A 25920-nucleotide genomic window follows, 5' to 3' on the forward strand; every position below is an offset into this window, starting at 1 on the left:
GCTGTCCACCAGGCTGTCAGACCGTTTATTGGTTGGACAGTTCAGCAGAAAGCAGTGGGATTACACACTGAAGCCATATTGAGATTAGTCTTTCTGTGACGAGTTTTCCAAAATGGAGAGCGAGCACTGGTGGAGGTTACTGTTCCAACTGTTCCTTCGCCTGCTGAGCTCCCTTCCCCCCAACACACAAAGAGCTGAGCGGCAGCGCTGCCTGCAGAGCAGAGCAGCTTGGAAACGGGTTTGACTGAGAAGCGACGCTGAGGGGGAAGAAAGGGGGGGGGGGGGGGGGGGGCTGGGGGGGTGAAGATCGGAGACCCTGACCTCCGTTTGCTGCAGGCTGGCTGGCTTAAAAGCCGCCACTGCAGACCTCATTTAAAAACCGGTACGACATCCTGTTTGATGAAACCTCCTGATCAGCTCGGATGTTTTGGCCGAGCCAACGCCGAAGTTCAAAGAGCTGAAAGTGGCAGCTGGTTTCTGTGGAGGGGAAACCGAAGAGCTCCTTTTTTTCACAATTACAAAAGAGTCGGTCTCTTTGTGCAGATATTTTCTGAACGTTGCCGCACAACAAAGTCGGGTTTTTTTCTTATTCAAGTCTTGGTAGCTCGCTAAAAGGTGCAGTTGTGAAGCCATTGACTTTTCTACTTCACTCAACTACGTTAAAGATATTCAAATAATATGTAGAAAAAAAACTCTGTGGTTCAGTTTTGCGAGCTGCTCCGTCACCACGATGTCGTTTCCGCCTGACAGAGAACATCTGCATAACGGTGAACCTCTTTTCAACCCCTGCTGATGGGTGACGTTGGAGCATTTGAGTAGTAGTGGAGGGTGGTTCAGTTCAAAATGGATGACATCCTGTCAGGTGTTTGAGTCTCAGTGTGTGAACGGGGTGAAACCTGCCGATTAAGAAAGCGATTACTCTCCGATTGGGCAGCTATTTGCTCCCAGTGACACTATGCAGTGTATGACCTTTAGTCCATGCCTGGTGTTTCTTGTAGTCCTGGTGGCTCATTTGAGTTCTGGTGTTGAGAGCGAGGAAGCGGTCTACTTTTCTTTAATTACTGTAGTTGAGTAGAGTGGAGTTGACAACTGTGCGTCTATTCTGCAAGGGATGTCAATCAAGAGTCTGCAAGTGAGATCTTGATCTTTTACAAATAAGGATTCAAACACTGGAGACGCAACTCATCAACGAACATCGGAATAACCTTCATGTACCCACACTCCACAGAGGTTCCCAGCAGTGTGACAGGAAGAAGATGAGAAAGGTTAAACTTAGCTCGTTCTTCTCCGGAGCGACGAGGAGTGAGGCGGAGGGAACGTTGGACCCACCACCACGCTGTTCGGTTCATTTTGTAACCAGTGTAGCATTAAAGCGTGGTGGACTTACACATGCTAGCTAACTAGCCATCTGGCAGCGAGCTAGCTTGCCAATTCCACCATGCTTTAATGCTACACTGGTTACAAAAAATGAGTAGACACTCATCTGACAACAGCAATGTGCTTTCCTTTGCTGCGACAAGAGTGTGTAGATGAAGTTGTTAAATTTGACTCATTCACAAAAACCTCACCTCAGTGAGTCCCTGACTTGCAGTAAGTCAGTTTAGTTCATACAGAAGATAACCCGCTACAACAGGCACAATGGCAACGGTACACAGAGTAACGCCACCTCTCTGACCGCCCTGCTACGTTGACTTGAATGGGAATGTTTCGTTCCACTTCTATTCACTTTCTACGGGATGCATTCCGCTTACTCCACTGAAAATCAACTCTATCACATATTTCACTAGTGTGAACATACGGCAAGACCCTTTTTGACCAAATAGTGGCAGGAACTTTGAGTAGGAACTAATACCTCATTAGGCAGAGGACCAAAAACCCTTTTGAGGAACTTCACCTTGCTTTTGATCAGAGGAACCAGGGATTAAATTGAGTTCCTCTGCCATAGTTCCTGTTGATGAAAAAAAAAAAAGTCCCTATGTGGATTAGTTCTTCCTGATGGTTCAGGGACTATCAGGGCAGAGTCTGCAGGGTTGAACCTCGCTGATTGGTCAAACACAGACAGCAAACAAGCACTGTGTGCTGCTAGAATCAATATTAAGACGAGAGAGTAATGCAGAGTTAGCTTCCTCGCGAGTCTCAAGACAAAAGAGACAAATTAACCTTTTTCAAGGCAGTTGCGTTCTAAAGCAGAAATGAATATAAAACACGCGGGGGATTGTCTGTTTGGAGAATTGTGGAGTTTTTATTGATTCACTACATTTATCTCAAACATCTGAGAGGCGTAGCTGTAAATATGTGTTGTTTCCTCATGTATAAAAAGTGCGTTTCACCTTCATTTTCTCTCCGTTAATGAACTAATGTGCTGTTTTGTCTCCATTGTGCATCTGAAGACAAATTGGAGTAATAAAGGTTTTAGAAGCTACAGCTTTGTAATGTTCTTGTTCAGTGTTTCACTGGAGAAATTATCTGTTGATACATCTAGGGAAATTAATGGGTGGGAGGCATGTCATTAGTGATAGTGACAAACTGATGAGTGTTTTCAAGTAAGATATTAAAATATGGCATTAGAAAGACTACAAACCCAAAAGTTGCGCAAGTGACGTCTCTCTGTGAAGCTACGACGCCTGAGTGTTTCGTACCACGATGTTCTCACACCAACAACAGGTCTGGCTCGTTCTTTCGTTTCCTGGCTGATGAAAATAGCAGCTCGATGAAACACTTTAGGTAAGATAACATTACAATTGTGGATGAGCTAAGTTAGCTCGCTAGCTAGCAATCCAAGGTAACTGCCATGTTGGTGACGTAGATTGTGCAAAACGAAAGATGTAGTTTACTGATCTGTTTCACACAAAACTAATTGATACGACAAATTTATGACAAAACGCAGCTTTCTTGACGTGCAAAGTTATCTTTTAAATTGACAAACATCATGCGTGTAATTCATGGCACAATTCAAACAGCAGGAAAAAAAATATTCGTCTTTCGCTATTCAGTACTCCACATATTGTTTCCGAAATAAGGTCCCTCAGGGGACACAGGAAGGGACGTGACTTCGTCTCTCTATCGATCTCAAGATCACACAGCCTCTATATTTAGGTCTTAGTCCAGAAGTCAGATAATTAGATAAATAGTTCATTATTGATACTAACGAAACCCAAAGTTGTATAATGTCTAAATGAATGCTGAGCAGTCAGTACAGACAACTGCCCCGAACATGAGCTACAACACAGGAACTTAAATTTAAGATCTCAGTTCCTTGCTTCAGTGAATATGTATCTTTGTACTTATTTGTTACATTTTGTTTTACAAAGTTAAGAAAGCAATGTTTAAGTTAAGCCTGAAGTTACCTTAAACATAAAAGAATGATCCCAGTCACTTCCAAACAGTGAGGAATACGGCTTATTGATTGGTGTCGTATTGGCACTTGGTATCGGCCGATACCCAAAGCCCAATCGGCATCAGGACTGAAAAAGTTGGATCGGTTCATCCTGTCCTGAGTTACTTAAAAAGGTTCATAGATTCCTGGATATCTTCCTTTAGCAGGAAAAGGTCAATAACCTGCAAAAACTGCTGGTAGAGAGAGGTAAGGGGCTTTCAGCTCCATGTGTCGAGTTGACCAATGACTCTGTTCTTTAACTCTGCACAGGTGACAAACACCAAAAGTCTGCTGCTCTTCTGGGATCAACATGAACTTCACGGCCTACAGATCAATACCAACGATCAAAGATCAAAGCTACAGGGACACTGTTCCTCCAAAACAGGCATGAACACACTAATCATGCAGAAAGTCCAGGATCCAGAATAACTGTCAGCTCTGTGAGCAACGACTCATCCCTGATCAGGCCTCTGCATTGGTTCGCACATAATTGATCGACAGCGACTAGCCAGAGCTGCCCTGACCTCGCGCACTCTTTGACTGGACCTGATGAAGCCTTCTACAGCTAATTTATTGAACTGAAATACAAATCACCAGACAAGACACGACCAATGGAAGAACTTGCATTAACCAACGCTGACACCAAGCACAGCCTGAAGATAAATCTGGAGGTCATGCATTCCGTTTGTCAATCAAGCACCGATCGATTGGCTGCCAATCGAAACCGGACGATAGTCAGCTGATTGACCGTGACCGGTGACCAGGCTACCGTTTGCAGATTTCCATTTTTGTCAGATTTACACAGGTGTTGCCGCTGCATGATGGTGTTACGTCGGCACACAGCAGCACAGAAAGCCCAAAATAAGCCGTGGATCAGACGCTCTTCTGAAAACAGAGCTAAACAGCGAACATTGACGGAGGTTGCATTGAGTTACATTATGCTCCAATCAGAAAAAATGTGCATTGAGCGAAGGTAAATTATAACTTTATCATGTGTTCAAATGTGATAACAGCAGCATAACATAGATATATAATATATGATCTAAGCTGCTTATAATACATCATTAAAACTACTAATGCCTACATATTTCTTTAATCAAAGCAAGTATTTAAATAAAAATACAATCACTTATTTCCTAATCATTTGACTTTTTATGCAAATAAATAACCACTTTAGAGCACAATAAGGTAAAAGCAAAGTAATATAATAACGTTTAGAATTTCTGACGGTTTGCACTGATGTCTGGGCGGTTGAAATTATTGTTCAAGTTGTTCTGGGACAATGAATTATAATTCTAAATCTATAGCAAATCAGCAGGTAACACTTAAATCGTAATCGTCGACTGCAATCGGTGCATCTGTAATCTGGACACATACAGCCATTTCTGGGGAATTGAATATACTTGAAGATCATTATTTGATATTCAGAACTGTACAACTTGAATCTGACTTGGTGCCCCTTGTGCGGTTTTCCAGAATGTTCTGAGAAACAAAACACAAGCCCACAGTTGTATTGCCTGCATTGAGACTACAGCTGGTCTGTATCTTAACCGAGCAAACATTCCTGAGGGCTGGAGTCACAGAAAACACCAGTGTGACCTGTTTTGAGTCAAACATGATTCACACAAACATGACTCAAACAAACGTGACTCAAACATGTCGATAAACAGCTCACTGTCACACCTTTAGTCTCACTGCAGGTACATTATTACTGCTGGTTTGTATAAAGCAGTGAGCAGAGCCAGATGTTGAGGGTTTGGGTTGAATTTATGCCATTTCAGTCCTGGTTAAACACCAGTGCTAGGGGCTGATTCCAAATGTCCAAACTTTGCCAAAGCTCGTGTGCTGGTGGACTTGATGGACCAAGAATTTTCCAACAGTAGGATATTCAATACAGTCAAAAATACAGACGCTGCTGATGTGATGCAAGCGCCACCACGGGTCAGTTTCTACTAGTGGAGTACGAAGAGGAGTAAGAAAGATGGCAACTACGAGTGGTGGGGACAACGATACAGGACTAGTAGAAAAAGAAAATGTCTCCGGATCCCCGAACTTGGCATTTGGCCGTCGCCAACTTGGATTACAGCAACCGCCATTTTGTTTTTTGCAAAGAGTGAACGGAGCTGACCATATTTGGACTGTGGAAGAAGACGCCATAAACGGCTCGGGTAGCGATCTGTGAATCACCGTGTAGCCCCACCCTAAATCATACCCTGCTTTATGGTCTGTGTGACTCTAAATCAGGGGTCCCCAAACTTTTTCCTGTGAGGGCCACATCACTGAACATATCGTTTGACCTAGGGCCCGATCATGGGGGGGGGGGGGGGGGGCCGCCGTGCGCGATACAAGCTCCCGTCTCTTCTACTTCTTCTACTCTTCTACTTCTACAGGGTGCGCGCATGACAGCTCTCATCTCGTTCGCCCCCTGGTGGTTGGCTGATTAAAATTCGATTAATTGTGCAGACTGAAAATCATAATGCGTCTCTGGTATTGTTCAGGGGGCCGGACCAAATGTGGAGGCGGGCCGCATCCGGCCCGTGGGCCGTAGTTTGGGGACCACTGCTCTAAATGGACCATCATTTACTAAATGAACATCATGCTGTATTGAAGAAGACTTGAAACTAGAGATTGAGACCATAAACTCATGTTTACAATGTTTACTGACGTAATAAATCAAGAGAGAAGTAGAGTCATTTTCTCATAGACTTCTATACAACCAGAGGAGTCGCCCCCTGATGGTCAGTAGAGAGAATGCAGGTTTAAGGCACTTCTGCATCGGCTTAAACTTTCAGAACCGGAGGTTGCCGCCTGCCTGAACTTGATCCAACACATATTTTTCATTAATTTCATCCATGCCAAGCTAATGGAGGGGCAACCCTACTAATCTACACAATACAGATTGGAGCGGACAATTGGCTCAGTCTCAGAGAGAAAAATACATTCTCAATAGTTTACATTTGAAAATAAACTCAACCTGAAACCCAATTTAGGCAGCAAAAAAGGATTTTGTTTGTATAACGTTGTGGAAAAATCAGTTGGAAGAGAGAGAGAAGAGACTACACATACAGAGTTACATCAAAGAAGAAGTTTCTAATTGATATTTTGACATTCTCGTACTGTGACTCTCATTAGAATCAACTGTTAACAGCTGTGAGTCAAAAAGGTCAAAAACCAGCCAGCTGAGCATCTTGCTTCATCAACGTGTGTGTCCCCCCCCCCCCCCACACCCACCCACACCCACACCCACACACACACACACTGAAATGTCACTTATTTCCTCTTTGTCTTTGATATCTGGTTCTCCACCTGCTCTGCCTCCCACAGCCGACAGATGAGCTCAGAGCTCTGATAGTTTACGCCTCAGCTGCAGCGTCAATAAACTACACCCACAGAACGGGCCGAGTGGTTTGTTGATCCTGCAGCCCTCAACTTGGTAACACATGTTTACATCAGCAGGATTTATTTTTATAAATGTATTTATTTTAATTATTTAGAATATTATTATTATTTTATATCATGCTTTTTTTTACACAGTTGAATTAAATATTATATTTTATTACCACTAAGTGATATTTCATCTAAATAAATAAATGAACTAATTTACCCATAATTATTATTTTTTAATTTAATCTTAAAACTACATGCATGCTATCATGAGTTGTAAGTGAAAAGAGCATTACGGCCATTATAAAATGTGGACGGACGTATAATATCTTTAATAACTTTACGCAATGAGGCACTGAAATAATCCTATTTTGATTAACAGAAGCAAAGAAACATTATGGACCAAAGGTCCTGAGTGAACTGGGAGGTACAGGTTGATTGATAAACATTTTATAAACTACCTTATTTCATTTGATGATGACTGTAGACGTATGAGAGGAAATGGTGAACAACTGTAATAAAAAAAGTAGGAGGCATTACAGATTGTTTTTTAGGAGATCTTGAATAAATTAGTGGTGAATTTAGGCACTTCTTGTCAAATGTCAGCACTTCTTGCTTTAGTCTGTTAGCACAACATTGTGTACTGTATGTAGCCATTATGTGCATATTTAAGACCCTTTTTACAAGATTCTCGTTTGCAAAGCTAGTTAGATAGAGACAGTTTTTAACCAATTTGCAAAGATAAATTAGCTAATTATAGTAGCTGGCTAGCTTCAGATGAACTGCCTAATAGTAGCCAGTAAACCACAGCACAACTAGTAGTAGACTACAGATTTACGCTCAGTTTAAAGATGATTTACACAATGTGGGATGGCATTAACTGATATTTGAGCTAAAACTAATGTAATATCTAAACACAGATTTAAATGTAGTGTAAAGATTTGTAATTCATTCTTTAAAAAAGGTACAGTGTGTTGCATTTAGGGGGATCTATTGGAATAAATTAAATACTTTTTTTTAATATTATTTGAGGTAAAAGGGTGGGCTATTTATTTATTCTCAAAATATATAATTTAATATTTATTTGTTGGTCTGAATCTGCAAAGTAACTAAAGTCTCATGTTAACCCATTTTGTATTATTAATTTTAATCTGCGTAGAAACTATTACCTAAAGCTGTCGAATAAATGTTGAGTGTCAAGTACAACATTTCTCTTTAACTGTAGTAGAAGTAGAAGAAAATGGAAATACTCAAGTAAAGTACAACTACCTCAAAATCTTACATAAACAAAGTAACTTGAGTAAATACACTTAAATCAAAGTTAAAGTCTATTTCCACCATTACCGGCATCAAAAGCAAAAATAAGGGTAATTCAACATCCATGTAGCACAACATACAAAAAGTGTACTATATTTAATACAAATAACCTCCATAACAATAACAACAACTACACTGCATGTGAAAGACTGGGAGGGAGTAAATATAACTCACGGTATGAAGATGGTCTTTCTTCTCTTCCTTCATGGAGGGAAAGTGATTCATATGCAGCCTGTAAACATGTCAGGTGCACTTGTTTATTATATTGTTTTCATCTCCTCCATTCATCCCTGATGCTAACTAGCTTCCAGCTAGCTAGCTGTTTACTGAAACATTAGCTTAACTTTTAGGTCTCAGTTGTTTGTTTTTAATTGTTTTAACAAAGCGGCATAATAGTGATCACGGTAATGCTTTTAATTAACTTCACCTGGCTTCACTTCCGCATTGAACATTTTTCTTCTTCTACTTCTTTTTTAATGGCGGATTGCAGGCGGGCGGGGCAATATCGCCAAAAGCTGTAATGTTGCGGAATTACAGTTTTAAAGGAATTTATCATAATTCGAGAGAAGCAGTAGTTGACACATTTTAGATCTCAGTCTCACTCCAATAATGCTCAAACAAATGTTTAAATTATTTAATAATTTATTTAATAAAATAAAACATAAAAATACAAAATAATATATATTTGTGCTAGACAGGTGTACATTGATTGCAAAGTGAAAAAACAGGAAACCGGAATGTAGTAAATGTATATGCGTAGTGAGATGTAGCCTAACAAATATATGGCCTATGCACATGTAAACAGGTAGTATAACAGTAAGTGTATAAAAGATAAATAAATATATAAATATATATACAATATATATCAGCAGCCAGATAAGTGGACATTCAAAACCAAATTTCCACATTTGTTTTAATATCCATGAGTTTAATCCCTTTACGGGAATCAACAATAGTTCAGTAGAGATGCATCCATAACCATTCACAAAATGCCTAAACTGCCTATATATTCTCAGAAGGTCCCATTGTTCGGACCAGGTGGCCTACATTCGGACAACGGGAACAAAAACTCTCTTCCTGCGTCTGTCTAGTGCGTAGTGCCTGTTAGCATCCTAGCTAGGCTAAAGTTAGCATGTAGCAACAGCCTGGAATTACGCATTTCGCAAATGGAGCTGTAAGAGATGGCGGTCCTCTGTAGATGCACTAGGAAGCATTCCGATTGGAAGTCAAGAATACAGACTCAGAATCATCGACCTCCAACTCGCAATGGATTGCAGAGTCATGGATACGGGTTGGTTCAGGTTTAGGCTGCGTTCCATTTATTGGAAACCAGAAGATGGAGCTGTGAATCACTACGTTCCAGAATAAGAAGTCTGAAAACCAAACAGGGGTTGACCCATCCAGGGTCTGCACATTACGCCGGTATTATTTGCATACAAAACACTCTAGCGACATGTCCAGAGATAGAAATTGGACAGTACTGTATGTATGACTGATTTAACGAGACACAGATATGACTATTTTACTGTTGACGCATGTAGTAGCCATCTTGGATTTTGAGGTCGGGGTTCGTCCACCTTTCCCAGTTGGAAATCCGAGCTAAGATGGCGTTCCAGTTGAAATCCCGACCTCCCAGTTCAAATGGAACAGAGCGTTATGGGGAAACACATATCGCAGGGGAAACGTGGTCAAATTTACTCGTCTGGCATACACATAGTACTGCAGCAAATGATGTAATGTAATTTATATATAAATACTTCTCAATAACATTACTTTTTGCTTCGTGATTCAGGGGGTCTAACAATGTTAACAATATGATCAAACAATGTAATGAAACTAAACTTTCTCAAAATTAGAGAACAACTATTTTCAGATCAGTTTTATTGAACAAAAAGAGTTTTCAAAGATCATGTAGGAAATACAATATTATACAAGTGTGGCACAAACAAGACTAACAGATAGAAGATCTAGAAAAGGGAATTGTCAGTGGGCATGAACATGACCGCGTACAGACAGACCGCAGGGGGGGCGCAAGGAAACCAAGACTCTTCCAGAACGTAAAATTCACAGGAACAGAGAACTACCAAAGAATTTACAGAGAAATCTGTAAAACCAACCAAACATTGATGTGGCTTCAGTTGAAACAGGGGAACAGATTGCTTATTCCAGAATAATGCATGGACTTTGAACCAGAAAGCACAGATTTCCACTTTAAATTTGGTTAGTTGTTTCTACCATGTGGCCCGTACCAGCTTCAACAGCATTTTAACGTGAAACAGGGAATTCCGTTTAATTTTTTATCTCTTTTTTTGTGGTTTTTGAAACGGGTCGTCATTTACTGAATTTTGACTGAACGATTTGGTGGTTGAAGTAGTCAATATGTTTGATACTTTTTTTTTCTTTTTCTTGGAAAAAGAATAGAAATGAAATCCGACAACAAAAAACAACTTAAAAGGTCCCCTTACTGTCTTTTTCCAGAGCTTTCATTCACATTGAATGGTCTTGAGATCAGTAAATGCTCCATCACAAGCTAGTACATGGACTAAGTGATTTCTGTGGTCAAACCAAACGTTTGTCTCGTGCAATGTGGTCAAACATCGCAAACAAAACTTTTAGGGGAAATCACAGGAGTTCCTCACAGATGATAACATGAAAACGGATTCAGGTGGCTCCTCACAGTAGAAACTCTTTGGAGAGAACACACGGCAGTTTAGCATGCTCATCCCAACCTGCAAAGGGCAACAGTGCTATCAGTCCCACAGAAAATAACTCACTTGAAGTCCCGGCTCCTGAATACTCTAATCTGAACTAGAAAAACAGAAAAATTGCGACATTCCTGTCATTTAATTCAGCACCAACGTTGCAAAGTTAGCACCTGTTACAAAAACGTGTGTGGGCTCAATGTAAGTCAAACCAAATTTTTGATGTTATTTCACATATTTTCTACGTGATGCAGGAAAATAAGAACATTAATGACGTATGTTCAGGAAACGGGTGACAATGACGCACTGTCACACTCTCAAAGTGCAATTCCTGCCATAGACTCAACAGAGCACAGACGAGTTCTGATGGGAGATTAAACTTTCTGATGCTGCAGTTTCAGGAAACAAAACAGTCCTGCAGCTCAAGTTAGCAAATTTCACCACAAATATTTAAATCAACCAAACAAATGCCTTACATCAAGTCTCCAAAGGGCAGTCGGTTGCTTGTGTTGGAATAAAGTAAATCTTGAGCAGCGCTAGACCGACAGCTGAGGGTTGTTTTTGTATCCGGTGTAAAACCTATGGTGGTGGACCAGGGCCACGTCATTTAATGGAGGAATTTTAAGGGAAAAAGACATAATTTGGAAAGTAAACACTGAAATTAGTCAGAGGTTTGCAAATAGAGTATTCAGAGATTGAGTTTAATAATGAGAAAACTTAAGCAGGAAGACAGAATTCTGTTATCTCATAATTCTCAATGTTTTCCCAGAATTAATAATTAAAGATGAATTTCTCCAAGTCCCCTTCCGTACCCGCCGTTTCCTGCAGTTCATTGATTCATGTTCATGTTACTGTAAGACATCAAATCCCCCAACAGTTGAAAATACTCCATAAGTCTTTTGTTTCCTTGTGTGGATAAACTAAACCAAAGGAACACTTTGTGAAGGACAAATAAATCATCCAGATATCAATCTATCTCTGTATGGGTCACGGGTTTGATTCCCTGCTGTACTCACTCCCAGAGCCTTCCCAATTTCCAGTGGAAACACAACAAAAATACAAAAAAAGGAAGACAAACTAAACACTCTTTTGTCCCTCCTTTTGTTTAGTTCATTTGTTTTGCTGGGACCAACCAACCACCACGTCTGCTCGTCTGAAGGCTTTGGACACCTGCCTTGCTCATCCACCACTTCATCTGTCCAATGGGATTTTCTCCTTCTTTCCAGTGGAAAATGGGGCGCTGCAGACTGACAGCACTGTTTTGTAAGCGCTACAAGTAAAAGATACTTTTCAACAAAAAAGCGGGATACTTCAAATTAGTTATAAATACTCTTTTAAACAACTGTGAGCACCCAGTGCCTTGTTGAAGGGCAGGAAATTCACCTTTAACCTAACAGTCACAGTGGATGCTGCGTCCTAAACTACATCCACAACATCGGCTAGCAGGCTGGCAACTCAAAGCAGAATGATGGTTGGTTGAAGTATTGTATAGTGTAAACTATAAAGTAGACCATGAAAATGTACCAGCATTCGGCCGATAGTCTTTTCCCAGCCTGCTGAGAAAAGCTTCACCTGACTTCAAATGCTTTTCAATCCCGAGTGCCCCTGTCAGGAACCAGAACTTCCACAGACAGACTGTGACTTCTCTACTGCCAACACACAGCAGAGATCACAAAAACCATGTAAGACGTCTGCTATGAACACTGGGGCTCAGCCAGGAACAGTCTAATGGATGTAAAACATTAACATCTGCTCAATGAAACAATGGTTGTGGGGTTTATTGTCACTTATTCTGGTATCTGAAGTCTCTCAGCACATAATTGAGAGGTTGGATCTGAATCACTGGAGACAGGTTGACCTGTAGGATCTTCTGCGCTTTTCTGCGGGCATCAGCCACAGAGCGAGAGTCATCCACTTTTACAACTTTCCACCTATAACCGTTTTTGTCCTTCCAGCCGTTTCTCTGCCGGGTGGGGATGTTTAGTTCCTTTGGGCCCCGACCATCTCGGTGGACGCCGTTGCTCCTCCAGCCATTGCTGGTGAGCTCTGTTTGAGTCTCTGGGAACGCCCGACCATTTGCGTAGAAGACCGGTGCAGAATCTCCGATGAGGGCGCCGTCCAATCGGATGGGGCAGGACAGGCTCTTCTGGCTGTACAAGGCCACAGCTCTGGTGGGCGCCCCACCACCATTGTGAGAAGGCTGCAAAGGTATTCCTGAAAGCGTTGGAGGGTGTTGTTGCTGTGAAAAGGCAACAGAGGGTGCCTCAGAGGATGAGTCCCAGGAAGTGTGGATCTGGAGTCTGGCCGTATGGAAGCCAGATAGGCCCTCAATGTTAGTCAGTCTGAGGCACGGCCGAACTTCCAGCGCCTGCGACACCTCTACAGTCCGACTGGGTGTCCTGCTGCACATGATGGCCCGATGGTCCACCAGCAGCTCCGGAGGGCGGACCCCTTGAATCTTGGGGTTACTCTTGTCAAAGGCGTTCCAGGACGGGTGCACCTCTCTCTTCTTGACCAGGGGCTTCCTTCCCCTCCTCTTGGTGGTGGGTCTGACGTTCCTGCTCTGTGGCTTCAGCATGTCAGCGGTCAGCGGTTGGTTCGTGCAGGAGCGGTAGCCGTACACATCTTTGCTGCGCAGCACAGTGGGCGTGTGGCCCTCCTCTCCCAGCTCCTTCAAGAAGGTGACCAGCTCCTCACTGCTCGAGAGGTCGCGGGACATCGGGCTGAGGATCTTCAGAGCATCCAGGAGGACGTTCTGCCCCGCTGACGAGATCCGAGACCAGGAGTGAACTGCCCGGTCTTCATTGGCAAATGCCAAAGGTCGGCAAACCACGGGACCTCGCGCCGCCTCAGCCATGTTTCTAGTCCTGTCGGGAATACAGAAAGCATTTGGTTAAACTGAATCACAGAAATGGTAGAAGAATCTTTTTTGTTATTTTGCAACCTTATATTGTTGCAACTCCTTTTGGTCTACAGTCTTTCAAAAGAAGAGGAATTTACTTCCCATTACCTCCAAACGGATGTTAAAAAAAGATGTATATCGCTCGGAAGTTTCATGCCTTTATTGGATAGCGACAACATCCCAATGTTTGTTTTATTTTTTTCTTCTGTCTGTGCAGTAAGTACAGCAGTACGCGTTCCTCCTCAGACGCCATGTTTGCTACGGGCTTCTCTAGCATTTGCGTTTGCATACTTCCGCGGACCATGTTTCTCTCCTTATGGAAGCTTCTCCATGATGGACATCAGAGATACTGCCGTCACTGGAAGAAGTGAGATCCAAGACGATTTGATTTAATTATATATGATGTGCATTTTCAATTTTTATGGCAGTATGACTCTGAAGGGCTGATAGATTGAGGCAAATTGGGTCACTCACGCAACAAAAAACAATCATAAAACCGGATGTTTTTCCCCATCTGTTCAGAGAGCGTTATCTGTTCATATCCTAACAATGTATGGTTCAACTCTAGTCTTTCCTAAACATTTCTCTACCGTCATCACTTCTGCTTCTGGGTGCTCAGACCTTCTGACCCCAGAAGCTGAAGTGGATCTGCAGCAGAGTTCACTGCGACATGTTGTTAAGTCACCTGAATATAAAATATTAACATGAACATGCACCGTTACAGCTGTGAACACACAGGCTGGGGATTTTTTAATTGCTAGATCAATGCTTGGGGGAGAAGCTAGTTTAGTGTCAGCAGCAGTGTAATCAGACACCTCACATAGCCAGACCAGAAGACCGCAGAGAATATAAAGAAACACTGAAGCTCCATGATCTGCTGGGAGAACGACCCCAGCTGGCTCGTTAAAGCTGTGACCTTCTCTCGGTTCAGCACCAATTTTACACCTTTATACCCTCAATCTAAACAAGCTTCGTTAGCCAACATGGCAACCAGGACCTTTAAGACAGTAGAAACAACGCCCTGGGATCCTCTTCCAGCAGAAAAAAACAAGACAAAAACTTGACATGGTAGCCTCGAGGGAGGGAAACCTCCTAATATTATATCATTTTTTTATTCGCATCACCCCCACCAAGAAAAAGGACAAAGGAAACAGCAATTTATCAGAAACAAAGTATGGAAGGATAAATAATAATAAATGTTTGATTGTGGCAATGGCTAGCCCTCAATCGATCATTCTCACTGTTTTTACTGAGAACAGTGGGCGTCGCCCAGAAAAATTACACATTACAATTCATATTCAAGCCCTGGCCAAACAAATTCACACAATGCTGATTAAGCCAAACGGCAGTCTTAGCACAGCTAAAGTACGGCTGAGTTTATCTCAATAGTTTGGCGTTCGTCAGAGTGTACAGAAACCCACTTATTGTTTTAACCACACCCTCAACCTTGATTTGGCACATGGCATTAAAATTGAACATTTAATTGTCTTTCCACATAACTTTCTTCTAATCTGACCATTATTTAGTAACTTTTGAATACTTGGTACCGGAAACACGCCTTTAGGCAAAGGTTTATAGTCTAGATGTCAATCTGACAGTGCTGTTGCCAAATTTAAGGAAGTGAGTTCATATGCATTAAATGTCTTGTCTCAATATAAAAGAGGACTCCTATGATAACTTTATTCCCACCCAAGTTGAACATCTTGTCGATAGTGCTATAGGCTCACAGCTAATGACACTTGACTGTATTGCATCTCTAAAAAAGAAGATAGCAAAACAAAAAGGTAGTTAGCTCCATGTTTCCCCTTAATTAGCACTTCTATACTTCAATCCGTCTTTACGAACAGGCCATGTACCACAGTCCTAAAACGTAGCTGTAATTAAACCTCTTTAAAAAAAACACAGCGCCTTCCTCTCCAAGGTCCTTGAGAACACAGTCGCAAATCAGTATCATATTACGGAGACTGGAACAGTTAATTAGCATTGAAGGAACCAACCGCACTAAACTGGTTTCAGTCCTATTTATCAGATTGATCCCCGTTTGTACACTTGAAAGACTTCTGTGCTTGGACCAATTCTATTCACTTTGTATATGCTTTCTTTAGGCAATATTAATAGAAAACACTCCATAAGCTTTTATTGTTATGCAGATGACACCCAGTTATATCTATTGATCAGGCCAGACAAAACTAATACATTTGCTTAACTCCAAGCATATCTTACGGACATAAAAACCATGGTGACCTGCAACTTCCTAATGTTAAACTCAAACAAAACTGAAGTTATTGTACTTGGCCTTGAATGCTCCAGATTGAATAGGAAATTTGGCGCTCAAAGGAATGAAAGAGCTTTCCTGGGGGTGATGTGGCGAGCTCAACTGCAGACATACCACATATGCTGAAAATGTTGTGAATTTTGGACAAACGGAGGAGGAGTTCGCAAAAATGTGTTTTTCACTAAATTCAAGATGGCGGAAAATCTAAGTAGGCGGAGCTTAGGGGCGGGAGAGGCTTTATTTTAGATCTAGTGGATTTGGACATGCGTGTTAAATTTCAAGTAAATCGGACATACTGGCCGAGGGGCGTCGCCGGTCCAACTGGTAGGGGGCGCAAGAGAGCCATTTTTTTTTACACACAAATATGCAACCTATATCAGATGGCTATATTCACCAGGCCTGACAAGTGTGCAAAGTTTGGTGAGTTTTCGAGTATGGCAAGTCCCCGAAATATGCGCCCGATTTACTATGTGTGTTGGAATTTCAATAGGGCCTTCGCTGGCCCGACGTTGTCGGTTGCTCGGGCCCTAATGATGAGGAAATAAAAGATCGTATTTTTATTGATTTCAAAGAATTGGCATGAGTAGTTTTAATTACGTATTATAAGCTGCTTAGAGCTAGCGTTATAGTTATACAGGTCACAATTCCTTCTCACATCTCCTTCAAGCAACTATTTTTATTAAAGTTTCTGGTCAAAAAGACATTTTCAATACTCAGTTTTACTGAATAGAGCCTAAACGCATCATAATGTAACCTCCGTTAACATTACCTGGTTCAGGGCTGAACACAAGATTTTCCCGCCATTTTTGCCCCATTAAGAATGTCTGAATATCGTGAAAACACCATTAGTATTTTCTTTGGTCTGGGGTCTTTCGATTGATTGAGCCGTCTGATCAAAACTTCAAGACACAAAGACGTTCAATCAACTATCAAATAAGACACAGAAATGTAACACATTCTTACAACTGAGAAGCAAGTACCAGAGAATGTTGAGCAACAGGGTGACACGTTCCTTCGTTATTATCAATACAAACACTGTAGTTTAGAAAATAATCCCAACAAATGTACCGTTTCCTCCTGTTTGAGTAACATTTCCTAAAAACTGCAGCACACCACTGTTTAAGGAAGTTTAAGTTTTTTATTTTAAGAAAAGTAAAAATAAAATTTTTTAATAGATCTATGTCTTCAGTATGAACCAATAGTCATTGGGCTGAGTGCCATAGACAGAGAGAGACATTTAGTTTAATAGGTCTATTTATCAGGGACCTGTAGAAAAAAAAACATCACATACAATCAATTTCCATTCTCCAATCTCTGGGCAAGTCAGGAAGGATTTGTTGACAGTAAGAAAAACATAGAACGACCTCAGACCGACCCTTTAAGAGTTGTTATTTTTGTAATTCAACAACCTGTACTGTGGCACCCATCTCAGCCATGCTTGTTGCCATTTTTGTCACCATTTCTTTGGTCACTATTTTTCACAGATATAGCTAGGTAGTTTATCCCGCCTCCAAACCAACCAGGGTAACGGCCGTCAACACCAACCCTATATGAATCAGTGATTTAGACGTCTGGAACCAGGGTTGTGATAAATAAAAAGTCAAGCGGTCATCAGTTCATCTTCTGGGGACCATGAACGTTAGCACAAAATTTGAGGCTGCATGATATTTATAGCTTGAACTGGCAGACATTGGATGAGCGTATTATAGCTTTGAGAAAGAAAGTCGGAATCAGCAAGTTTTTTTTTTAACGGAATCGGTCAAGAAAATTGCCATTGGTGCATCTTTAGTTTTCAGACTGAAAAAATTAAGCTAGATTCATATCAGTCTTATTTTCAAAGTGCTGCTGAGATAACTTGTTATATTAACACGAAGTATGTGGTTAAAGACCATTAAGCTATCAATAACGTACACCTGTAAAGAAACCAAGACAAACCTGAACCTGGATATGCTAATTAGCCGCCTGGTCGACAAGACAAAGTCTGCAGCTTATGATCACAGCATCAGTCTGCTGGCTGTTGGATCATTTTTAACCTCACACCTGATCTAATATTACAACCTGTGCTCTGCTTAACTTTCATAAAAACTGAAGACAAGGAACGAGATAGCAGCTCATCAGGTAACAACCTGCTCTGTGTTCACCCCCCCCCCCAAAAAAACAATATGGGTAATTAATTCGTTCATTTTACAGTTTAAACAGCGTAGCCTGCAGGAGCAGAGCAGGCCAAGAAGATCTCTGGCGACTGCAATTGAACATCAGGCCCATTAATCAGAGGGAGCAACAGACTAAGTGTCCACACTGCTGCCAGCCAGCCAGACTGACAGAAGGACAGACTTCCCATCCCCCACCTGGTATCAGTAGGATCCTAGGATTTCTGCGATACGGAAAAACATGGACTGAATTGCAGGGGGGGGGGGGGGGGGGGGGGGGGGATGGAATCAACTGTTAAATCTAGAAAATGGCAGAAATTGCCAAAATGTGGATGCAATTTATAAAAAGCAATACTTTTGAACCAGACGATGTTATAATGTCCTCTACCATTCAGTGCTGACAGCTACAGCTGTATCGTTAAAGCCTAGTTCATAAGCTTGACAATCAAATTCTAAAATCAACATTTGAATGCGACACAGTTTCTTCTTTTCGCACATCTATTCATCATGGTTAGGGCATGTTTCTGCTCAGTTGCAGATAAAGATTAGGCTACACTAATATTATTAGTAGGTTTAGGGTATTATACTATTGAATTTGATTCCCAGGTTGACCCATCAAATCTGGATACAACCCGCTGGCCGGCCGGGTTCGGGTAAGCGGTCGGGTGGGCGACAAAGCAGGATTCTGAGTTAGTTATCAATAACTTACAGAAACACTGCATGCAATAGTCCACCTTGTCTTCACCTCTCTACCTCACTCTCAAACACGTACAGACAAAATGTCATAAAATAGGACGACAGACATTCAAAGCTTTAAAAAAAAAAAAAGATAGTCATTACAGCCCAACTGACAGCGCTTTCATCACTTAACTATGGCCAGGGTGCACTTTATTTCTTCGACTATGTGGAAATCCAAACCACACATGATGAACAAAAGCATTAAAAAGAAAACTGTGTACGATTTAGTGGCACTTATGGGTTTGTTGAAGATATCAACCAACTAAATACCCCTCAGCTCACCCCTTCCTTTCTAAGCGTGTTGGGGAACTACGGTGGCCTTTAGGATTTTAGTATAACAATTCCTTTTTCAAAACATATATAGAATTTTGAAAACAAATAAAATCCGAACAGGATTAGAATTTATATTTAAAATGTATAAAAAAATAGTTTTTAGAGCCCCAACAGTTGCATTTACAACAGCATAGTCACTATATAAAGTGATTAATATCTCACTGGGAACAAATGTAAAAACACAGACATCCCTCAGTATTAGTTATTCCTCTTGTGCTCATGGCTGCTTTGTTTCAGCCACGGAGAAGTTCTTCAAAAAAATGCTTTTGGCCGGTCGTGCGTGCTGTGTAAACATTGCGTTTGGTGACGGGGCAGCTCTGCAGGTGTGCTGGACTGGATACGACAATACAAATATAATACAAATGGGCTGCATCTGCATTTTGTTATGCAACCCTGTGTTGCAGAATGACAATAAATTATTGTTGAATACTTGAAAAGGGCTGTTGAAAGTCAAGGCTTCGCTTCAATAGAATAAAGCGCATGGGAGGGATTGACCAAGAAACAAAACTTAGAGGCACTAGATAAGATACCGTTCTACTGTGGGAAACAACTCAAAAAATGGTTAAAGGAAAGGCTAGTAACATAACAGTGTATGGAACAGAGCAAACTGTTCTGAGCACTGAAGGAAAATGACTTCCGTTTTATCTTTGTAAAACTACACAAATGTAATGTTTGGCACATCCAGTCATTGATTTGTTGAATGCACTCTCAGTAATTGCATGGGACCATAGTCACCTTATGATATCTTTATATAAAGCTGTGTGTCGTCTGCATAATAATGGCAAGAAAATTTGGGATATGTTGAACAGAAGAGGTCCAAAAATGGAGCCTTAGGAAACACAATTGTTTAGAGCCAAGAAGATATTAAACTGTTGGAAAAACAGCATTTTCAACGACTTTAATGAAAAATGTGCCAAATGTAAAGATATTCACTCACGTTTGCTGCCAGACCTTTACATCAGGTGCATCCCTCGCTGGTACAAGCTGGAAACCGTTTTAAGACGGCAGCAAAAATGTTGTTTATTAAAAAACGAAAGCAAACAAATTTGAATTGGAGCAGAATATTTCATTGGATTAAAAAAAAACAACCCCCTGACGATTGGCTCAACAATGCAATTTTGAGTAACCACAAATAGAGGATAGGAAAGTAGAAACAATCGTTTCTCTAAAAACTGTGGCCTGAGACCCAAAAGATGGTAGGTGAGGAAGAGAAAGCCTGAATTAATAATTTAAACATTTGTGCGAACAGAGATAGTCATTCCAAAGAAAACACATGAATAATCGCAGAGAGTAACATCATCCACCACAACCTTTTAGTCCAATGTTGAGACACTTTGAGATGACAAAGTCCTCAGTGTGGCCCTTATTATGTCACATGCTGATTCAGTCCATAGTTATCCAGACTACAACAGTTCTTTAGTCCTGCCATCAACTTTTCTCTAGGCATACCTTCTCTCCTCATTTGCAACAATCGCAAGACGCCGCTGGCTTTGAGAAAGAAAAAAAAACACTATGTGGACACAGGCTCTTAGATTGCAGCTTGACATGAGGAATTCAACTGAGGAGCAACATATTGGAAAGAGGCAAAACTCCCCCGTAAGGCATCTGCTTGCATGGCATTATTAAACAAAATGGCGACTCCACTCCCCGTCATACGCACTCAAGCTTTGATCATAAAACTGCTGTTGGGAGGGGTTGGCTCAATAACAATTGGTGCATTTTTATCTTGTTATGGTAAAGTTTTAGTTAAAAACATAAACCCAAGATTGTGCTAGATAATTAATCAAGTAACAATGATTTGAACAGTCTAGAACTGTCTGGTAAGATCAGAAAATTTCACAGCAAACAAAAAATGACTGGCGGATTGGGCAAGTGGTAAAAAATAACTAGACACAATAGTTTATAAACTGTTAGGCATACCGCCAAACTGAACGAGGAATAATTCAATAACGACGGTAATGATGGCAGAGAACTCGACCACAGAGTGTCCTAACAGCAAGCAATGTTGTAAACAAACAACATACCAATCTGCTGTGAAATCAAGATCAGACTGGAGACGTAAGAATTTAAAAGATGGGTGAGTAGTACTTGCAAACTTCTTTTAAAGCAGAAAATATTCGTTTTACAGTGATATTTACTGAAAATTAAATCTCCCTTCGATCTCCCTCTAGCCAGCAGCCACCATGTTTGTTATTGTAGAGAAATTATGAGGTAACATAGATAACTCAACTTCATAAATCAGCTGTCACTCGTCAATAGCGGCACATTCAAGGAAACAAATCATCAAACAAACGTTCAGATCAAAGCTTTAGTTATTTTCAGTGTTTTTTGGGCGAGGTTTATCATTTTAGTTCTCTAATTTTATCGCCACAATTTTTCTCAAAACTAAGCATAATTTTCCAGCGATCATTCCTGTTCATCGGATCGAGTACAATTTCACAGCGACCAAAACACCAGTTTAAAGTGTGGTAATCAAAGACAATCAACCTCGACACTAGTCGCAACGCGTAATTACAGGACAAAACACAGCTTAACAAAACTGGCAAAGTGATGCGTTTGCTGGATTGTAGGGACAAAGAAACTAAAATGTTGTTACCACAGTTTAGTTGCTCAGCTCAAATAAACTTGTTGGTTCCCTTTGGTGGACAAACTATGTAATGGAGACACTTTCTAACGTCATCAAATATTTTCTGCAACAATGAGAGAGAAAGGCAGCGGATACTTTCCAATTCTACAGAAAGAAGATGCAAACAATATGGTTGCAAACAATATGGTTGTCTGTTCTACTTCATATCACAGCAGTCTCAAGACTACAATTTTGGCCACACAATGTAAAATACGACTCCAATGGTATTAAAACAAGCTCACAGCGGTTTATGATGGATCTTTTGATAGCAGCCATGATGGAAATTCAGATCATGGAACTGCTCAAACTGACGGACGGCCGACGTCAAATTTCTGACAAGCTGGAAATCTATCCAATAGTCTGCGAGCCTCATCGTTGATCGTACCGGCATCATGACTCGTGACCCTCTCAAACTGTTCGTCGAATGACAATCTACAAAGATAAATTTTGACCCAATTCTAAAATTAGCCAGAGGCAACCACTTCAGGGCGAAAATCTGGCTTAAATGCCAGTAAATAACATGGTTGACAAGATTTGACCTCAAAGTATTCCCGAGTGACTTCGTCAGTTAGATGCGCACACGTATCAGGGGTAGAAAATAAACCACGACAGCTTATGAGATCATCATTAAAAGTTGCTTTCTTTTTGGCTTAAACTGTACAAATGATAAAAGTAATAAGATGGAAATATTCATTATCTCAAAACTGACTAAGTTCAAAGTTAAGAGTTAATCGTTATTATTTAGTAATCTGGTCTTTAAATAAAATGTATAATGTAGTGTGTCATAAAAGGTTATAGCCTAGTCAGAAAAAAAGTCAGAAAAGGTCAAAGCCTAGTAAGTCATAAAGAAGGTAGAGTATAGTGTGTTACATTAAAAGTCATAAAACGTCATTAAAAATAAGTAATAAAAAGTGCGTAGTATAGTAGGTCATAAAAAGTCATAATATAGTATGTCATAAAAGAAATGTAAAAAAAGTTGTTTTGGTGTCTTAAACTGTACAACCTAAAAGTAATTGGTGGAAATATTCATTTTCAAGACTGAACCAACCCAGTTAGCTCTTAATATCTATTTATACCAGAGCAAAGTACTGGAAGGTGGTGGATCTTCTTTCAGAGAGGAAGAAACGCTGGGTTTTAATATAAACCTATAAAGTCCCCAAAGTTAACGTCAACCTCGGCACAGGTAAGGTGGGCTGACCTTTAAGGTGGACCAGCTATTCTCATTTTAGTGACAAGCTGCTCCTCCGTGCTTTGGTGGAGCTGCTGCTGAGTCAAGTTTGACACTGAGAGGTCAAATTATGAATCACGGTCTGTTCCAGATTACTATCAAGTCGGTGTGATTATCCTGGATTGTTTGTTGACAAGAAACCTGTCTACAGGCCCTATCAGACCAAAAAATAGCATGGCAAAATGTATCCTTGCATCTTTGAGAAATAGGCTGTATTAAGATGCTTGGTGACCTACGTTGGAGAACAACTATAGCTCGGGACGTAACAACACATTGACATACTATTCATACTACGTGTGACATAAAATTGACCTAATCCGCTGGATAAAATAATTACAAAATTATGACAAGGGATGAAAAGGTACAGTTAAAAAGGAAAAACACAGCTCACATAATGTACTGTAGAACAAATATTCAACACTAAAATATTTAACAATTTTAATTTGCCTTTCCAATAATACTAGAACATCAAACTGAGTTGAAGAGGTAATGTTGATTTTCATTTATAATGAACAATTGTTATTTAACGGTAGCTTAAATAACAACTAGCTACTGTTGAATAAAAATTGTTTAGCTAGCCACTTAGCTAGCTAGCTACCACTGTGATCAATGTGTAGATATATTGCTTGATTTTACTTCAATGTAAACAGTCTGCTGGTAATGGCATACTTAATCGTTAACTTAGTAGGCAGTATCAAATATAAAGATAGAGTATTTAGTATGCAGTACGTTAGTCTGTGATTTCACAGCCTTGGTGTCCCAGGAACTGCAAGGCTCGTTCGTAACAACTAACATGTTGGCCAACCGGGAACATACAAGCTCTACTCCGTTAACAATAGGCAACTGGACAAGATTTGGGTATCGGACGTATTCTGGTTTCCATCTGACAATAATTTAGCATTTTATTGCCTTAAAATGATCTTGTAAACTGGCTACTTGTGAAACAATCCGGGCGTACACGTTGTCTCAACACCAGTCTCACATCTCAAGTTGCTAATTGGACTGTTAGCAACGTGTAGCGTACGGAAAATGAAGTCTTGGGCAAGATGTCCTCTGGCTACGCTGAAATATAGCCCCTTGCCTTCAGAGGTGTATCAGAAAGCCAATGAGTCACATGGCTTTTTACTGTCGGGATTGTACATAATTTCATTGCGTAAACAGGTGTTGACCTCCTAGCTAGCTTGTAAGCTAATTGACCGCTAACCACGATAACTCACCAACTTCTTTACTTCCTCATAGGTTAGCGATGATTACAGGTCAAAACAACTAACAAAAACAAACACACTGATGTCTTAACTGACAAGGACAAAGAAACCAATAATGGTGTCACTACTACTTTTAGATCAAAAACGCTCAAAACAAAACAAAACAGGTTAGCCAATGAGTGTTAAGCTAGAAAAACGTACGCAGAGCTACGTGGTTCCGTAGCTCTCGAGCGCCCCCACCTTCACGAACTGGCAATTTTAGTTTATTTTTCCTGAAGCACTAACTGTAGTCAGATTTATTCAAGTATACACCGTTGAGAAGCTCACTTACAACTTTCAGTGGTTTGATGAAAGATGTCGCCATTTTTTTTCACACGGACTTATGAACTGCCGACAAGCCGAGCTCGCCAAACACTCTCCCAGCAATCTGTCCTCTGTCTGGGCAGCTATAGTTGTAGAGGCTCCCTAAAGCCCTTCCGGCCGAACAGGCCCTCCCCTTCGCTCCGAAACATTATCGGACGTATTTGATGAGTCGGAACCGTGAAGGTTACCGACGTGAATGAAAGTGCTACAGCAGGGGGGAAAAGGAAAAAGGCGCTATTACCTTTTAACGGTGCTGTTTCGGCATCCTCCACCGCTGCGCCGACGCTCCACACGGTAAAATGGCTGCAACAACAGCGGTGTGGATGACAGACCAGGGAGAGAGAGGCGGAGGCAGCCGGGGAGAGAGGAGAGGAGGGCGGGCTCTGTTCACCGAGGGGGTGGGGGGTGGGGAACGGGCGCAAGTGACTGAAAAATATTATTGTGTTAAAAATGTTTTTAAATCATGTCTGAAACAAAGTCCACAACAACAATAAAAATACAAGACAACAAAAACATTAGTTTTATTTCATATCACAATAATTATTCTAAAAAGTAAAAAACTGAGCCCCCCCTCAACCGTGAAGCCTAAGTAAATTGTGACGTCACGACTGGGCGTGGCTTACGCCGTGTTCGTGACTAAAACTCTTCGCAACCAACCATCCCAGTGACCTATCGGTGGCGAAATAAAGGCTAGCTAAGTACTGTATAGTACCGTCAGTACTGTAAGTACAATTTAATACTTCTACAACACTACCATGTTTTTGTAGGCACGTATTTAATTTAAACAACATTTATTTGACAACATTAGTGATTAGTTACTTTGCAGATTTAGATTAGCAACACAATATAAATCAAGAAATTATGATATATTATTTTAGATTAAGCTAGCCAGCAGGATATAACGTACTTTAAGCAACTGTACACTTAAACGTATTTGTTTAAACTGTGAACTAAATAATATGACTGTACTTTTTTAATTAAAGAATGTGTTGAAAATGGCTCAAAACGCCATCTACTGTTTTAAATCAGTCCTAATCTTGCAAGGCCAATTCTGAGATAGAGTCGACTGTTTGGGAATAATCTACATCGTGAAATAAAAGAATGTTAACGCCCTCTAATCAAACCCCCCTTCTCGCCTCTCCACAGGGTCTATTATTTTTCAATTCTGTGTACTGGAAATTAGAATATCAGCACATTACAAAATCCGGTGAATCAGTGTTAGGGAGTGCGTTTATATGGAACTGTTTATGATCAGGTTTTTGGAGTATTCCGTTTATGTGTTTTCACATGTCAACATCATATCCCGTTTTCAGAAACCGGG

At 40.7% G+C, this 25920-nt stretch overlaps 1 protein-coding gene across 1 annotated transcript; it reads right to left on the reverse strand.

Annotated features, from left to right (window-relative positions):
• Positions 1-9931: 9931 nt before the first annotated feature.
• Positions 9932-24896, reverse strand: ccdc71 (coiled-coil domain containing 71). Its single transcript, XM_079156670.1, has 2 exons — positions 24841-24896; positions 9932-13646 (listed from the first exon to the last, which is right to left on the reverse strand). Exon 2 carries the CDS (start codon positions 13634-13636, stop codon positions 12563-12565), a length of 1074 nt encoding a protein of 357 aa, XP_079012796.1. The 5' UTR covers positions 13637-13646; positions 24841-24896; the 3' UTR covers positions 9932-12562.
• Positions 24897-25920: the final 1024 nt, after the last annotated feature.

This window comes from Pholis gunnellus (genome assembly GCF_910591455.1).
Source record: "Pholis gunnellus genome assembly, chromosome: 3".
In the NCBI taxonomy this organism is placed as follows: Eukaryota; Metazoa; Chordata; class Actinopteri; order Perciformes; family Pholidae; genus Pholis; species Pholis gunnellus.

What these genes read in the sequence shown, in the direction of transcription:
- ccdc71 (XM_079156670.1), bottom strand. Translation starts at nt 13,636, where the DNA reads ATGGCTGAGGCGGCGCGAGGTCCCGTGGTTTGCCGACCTTTGGCATTT.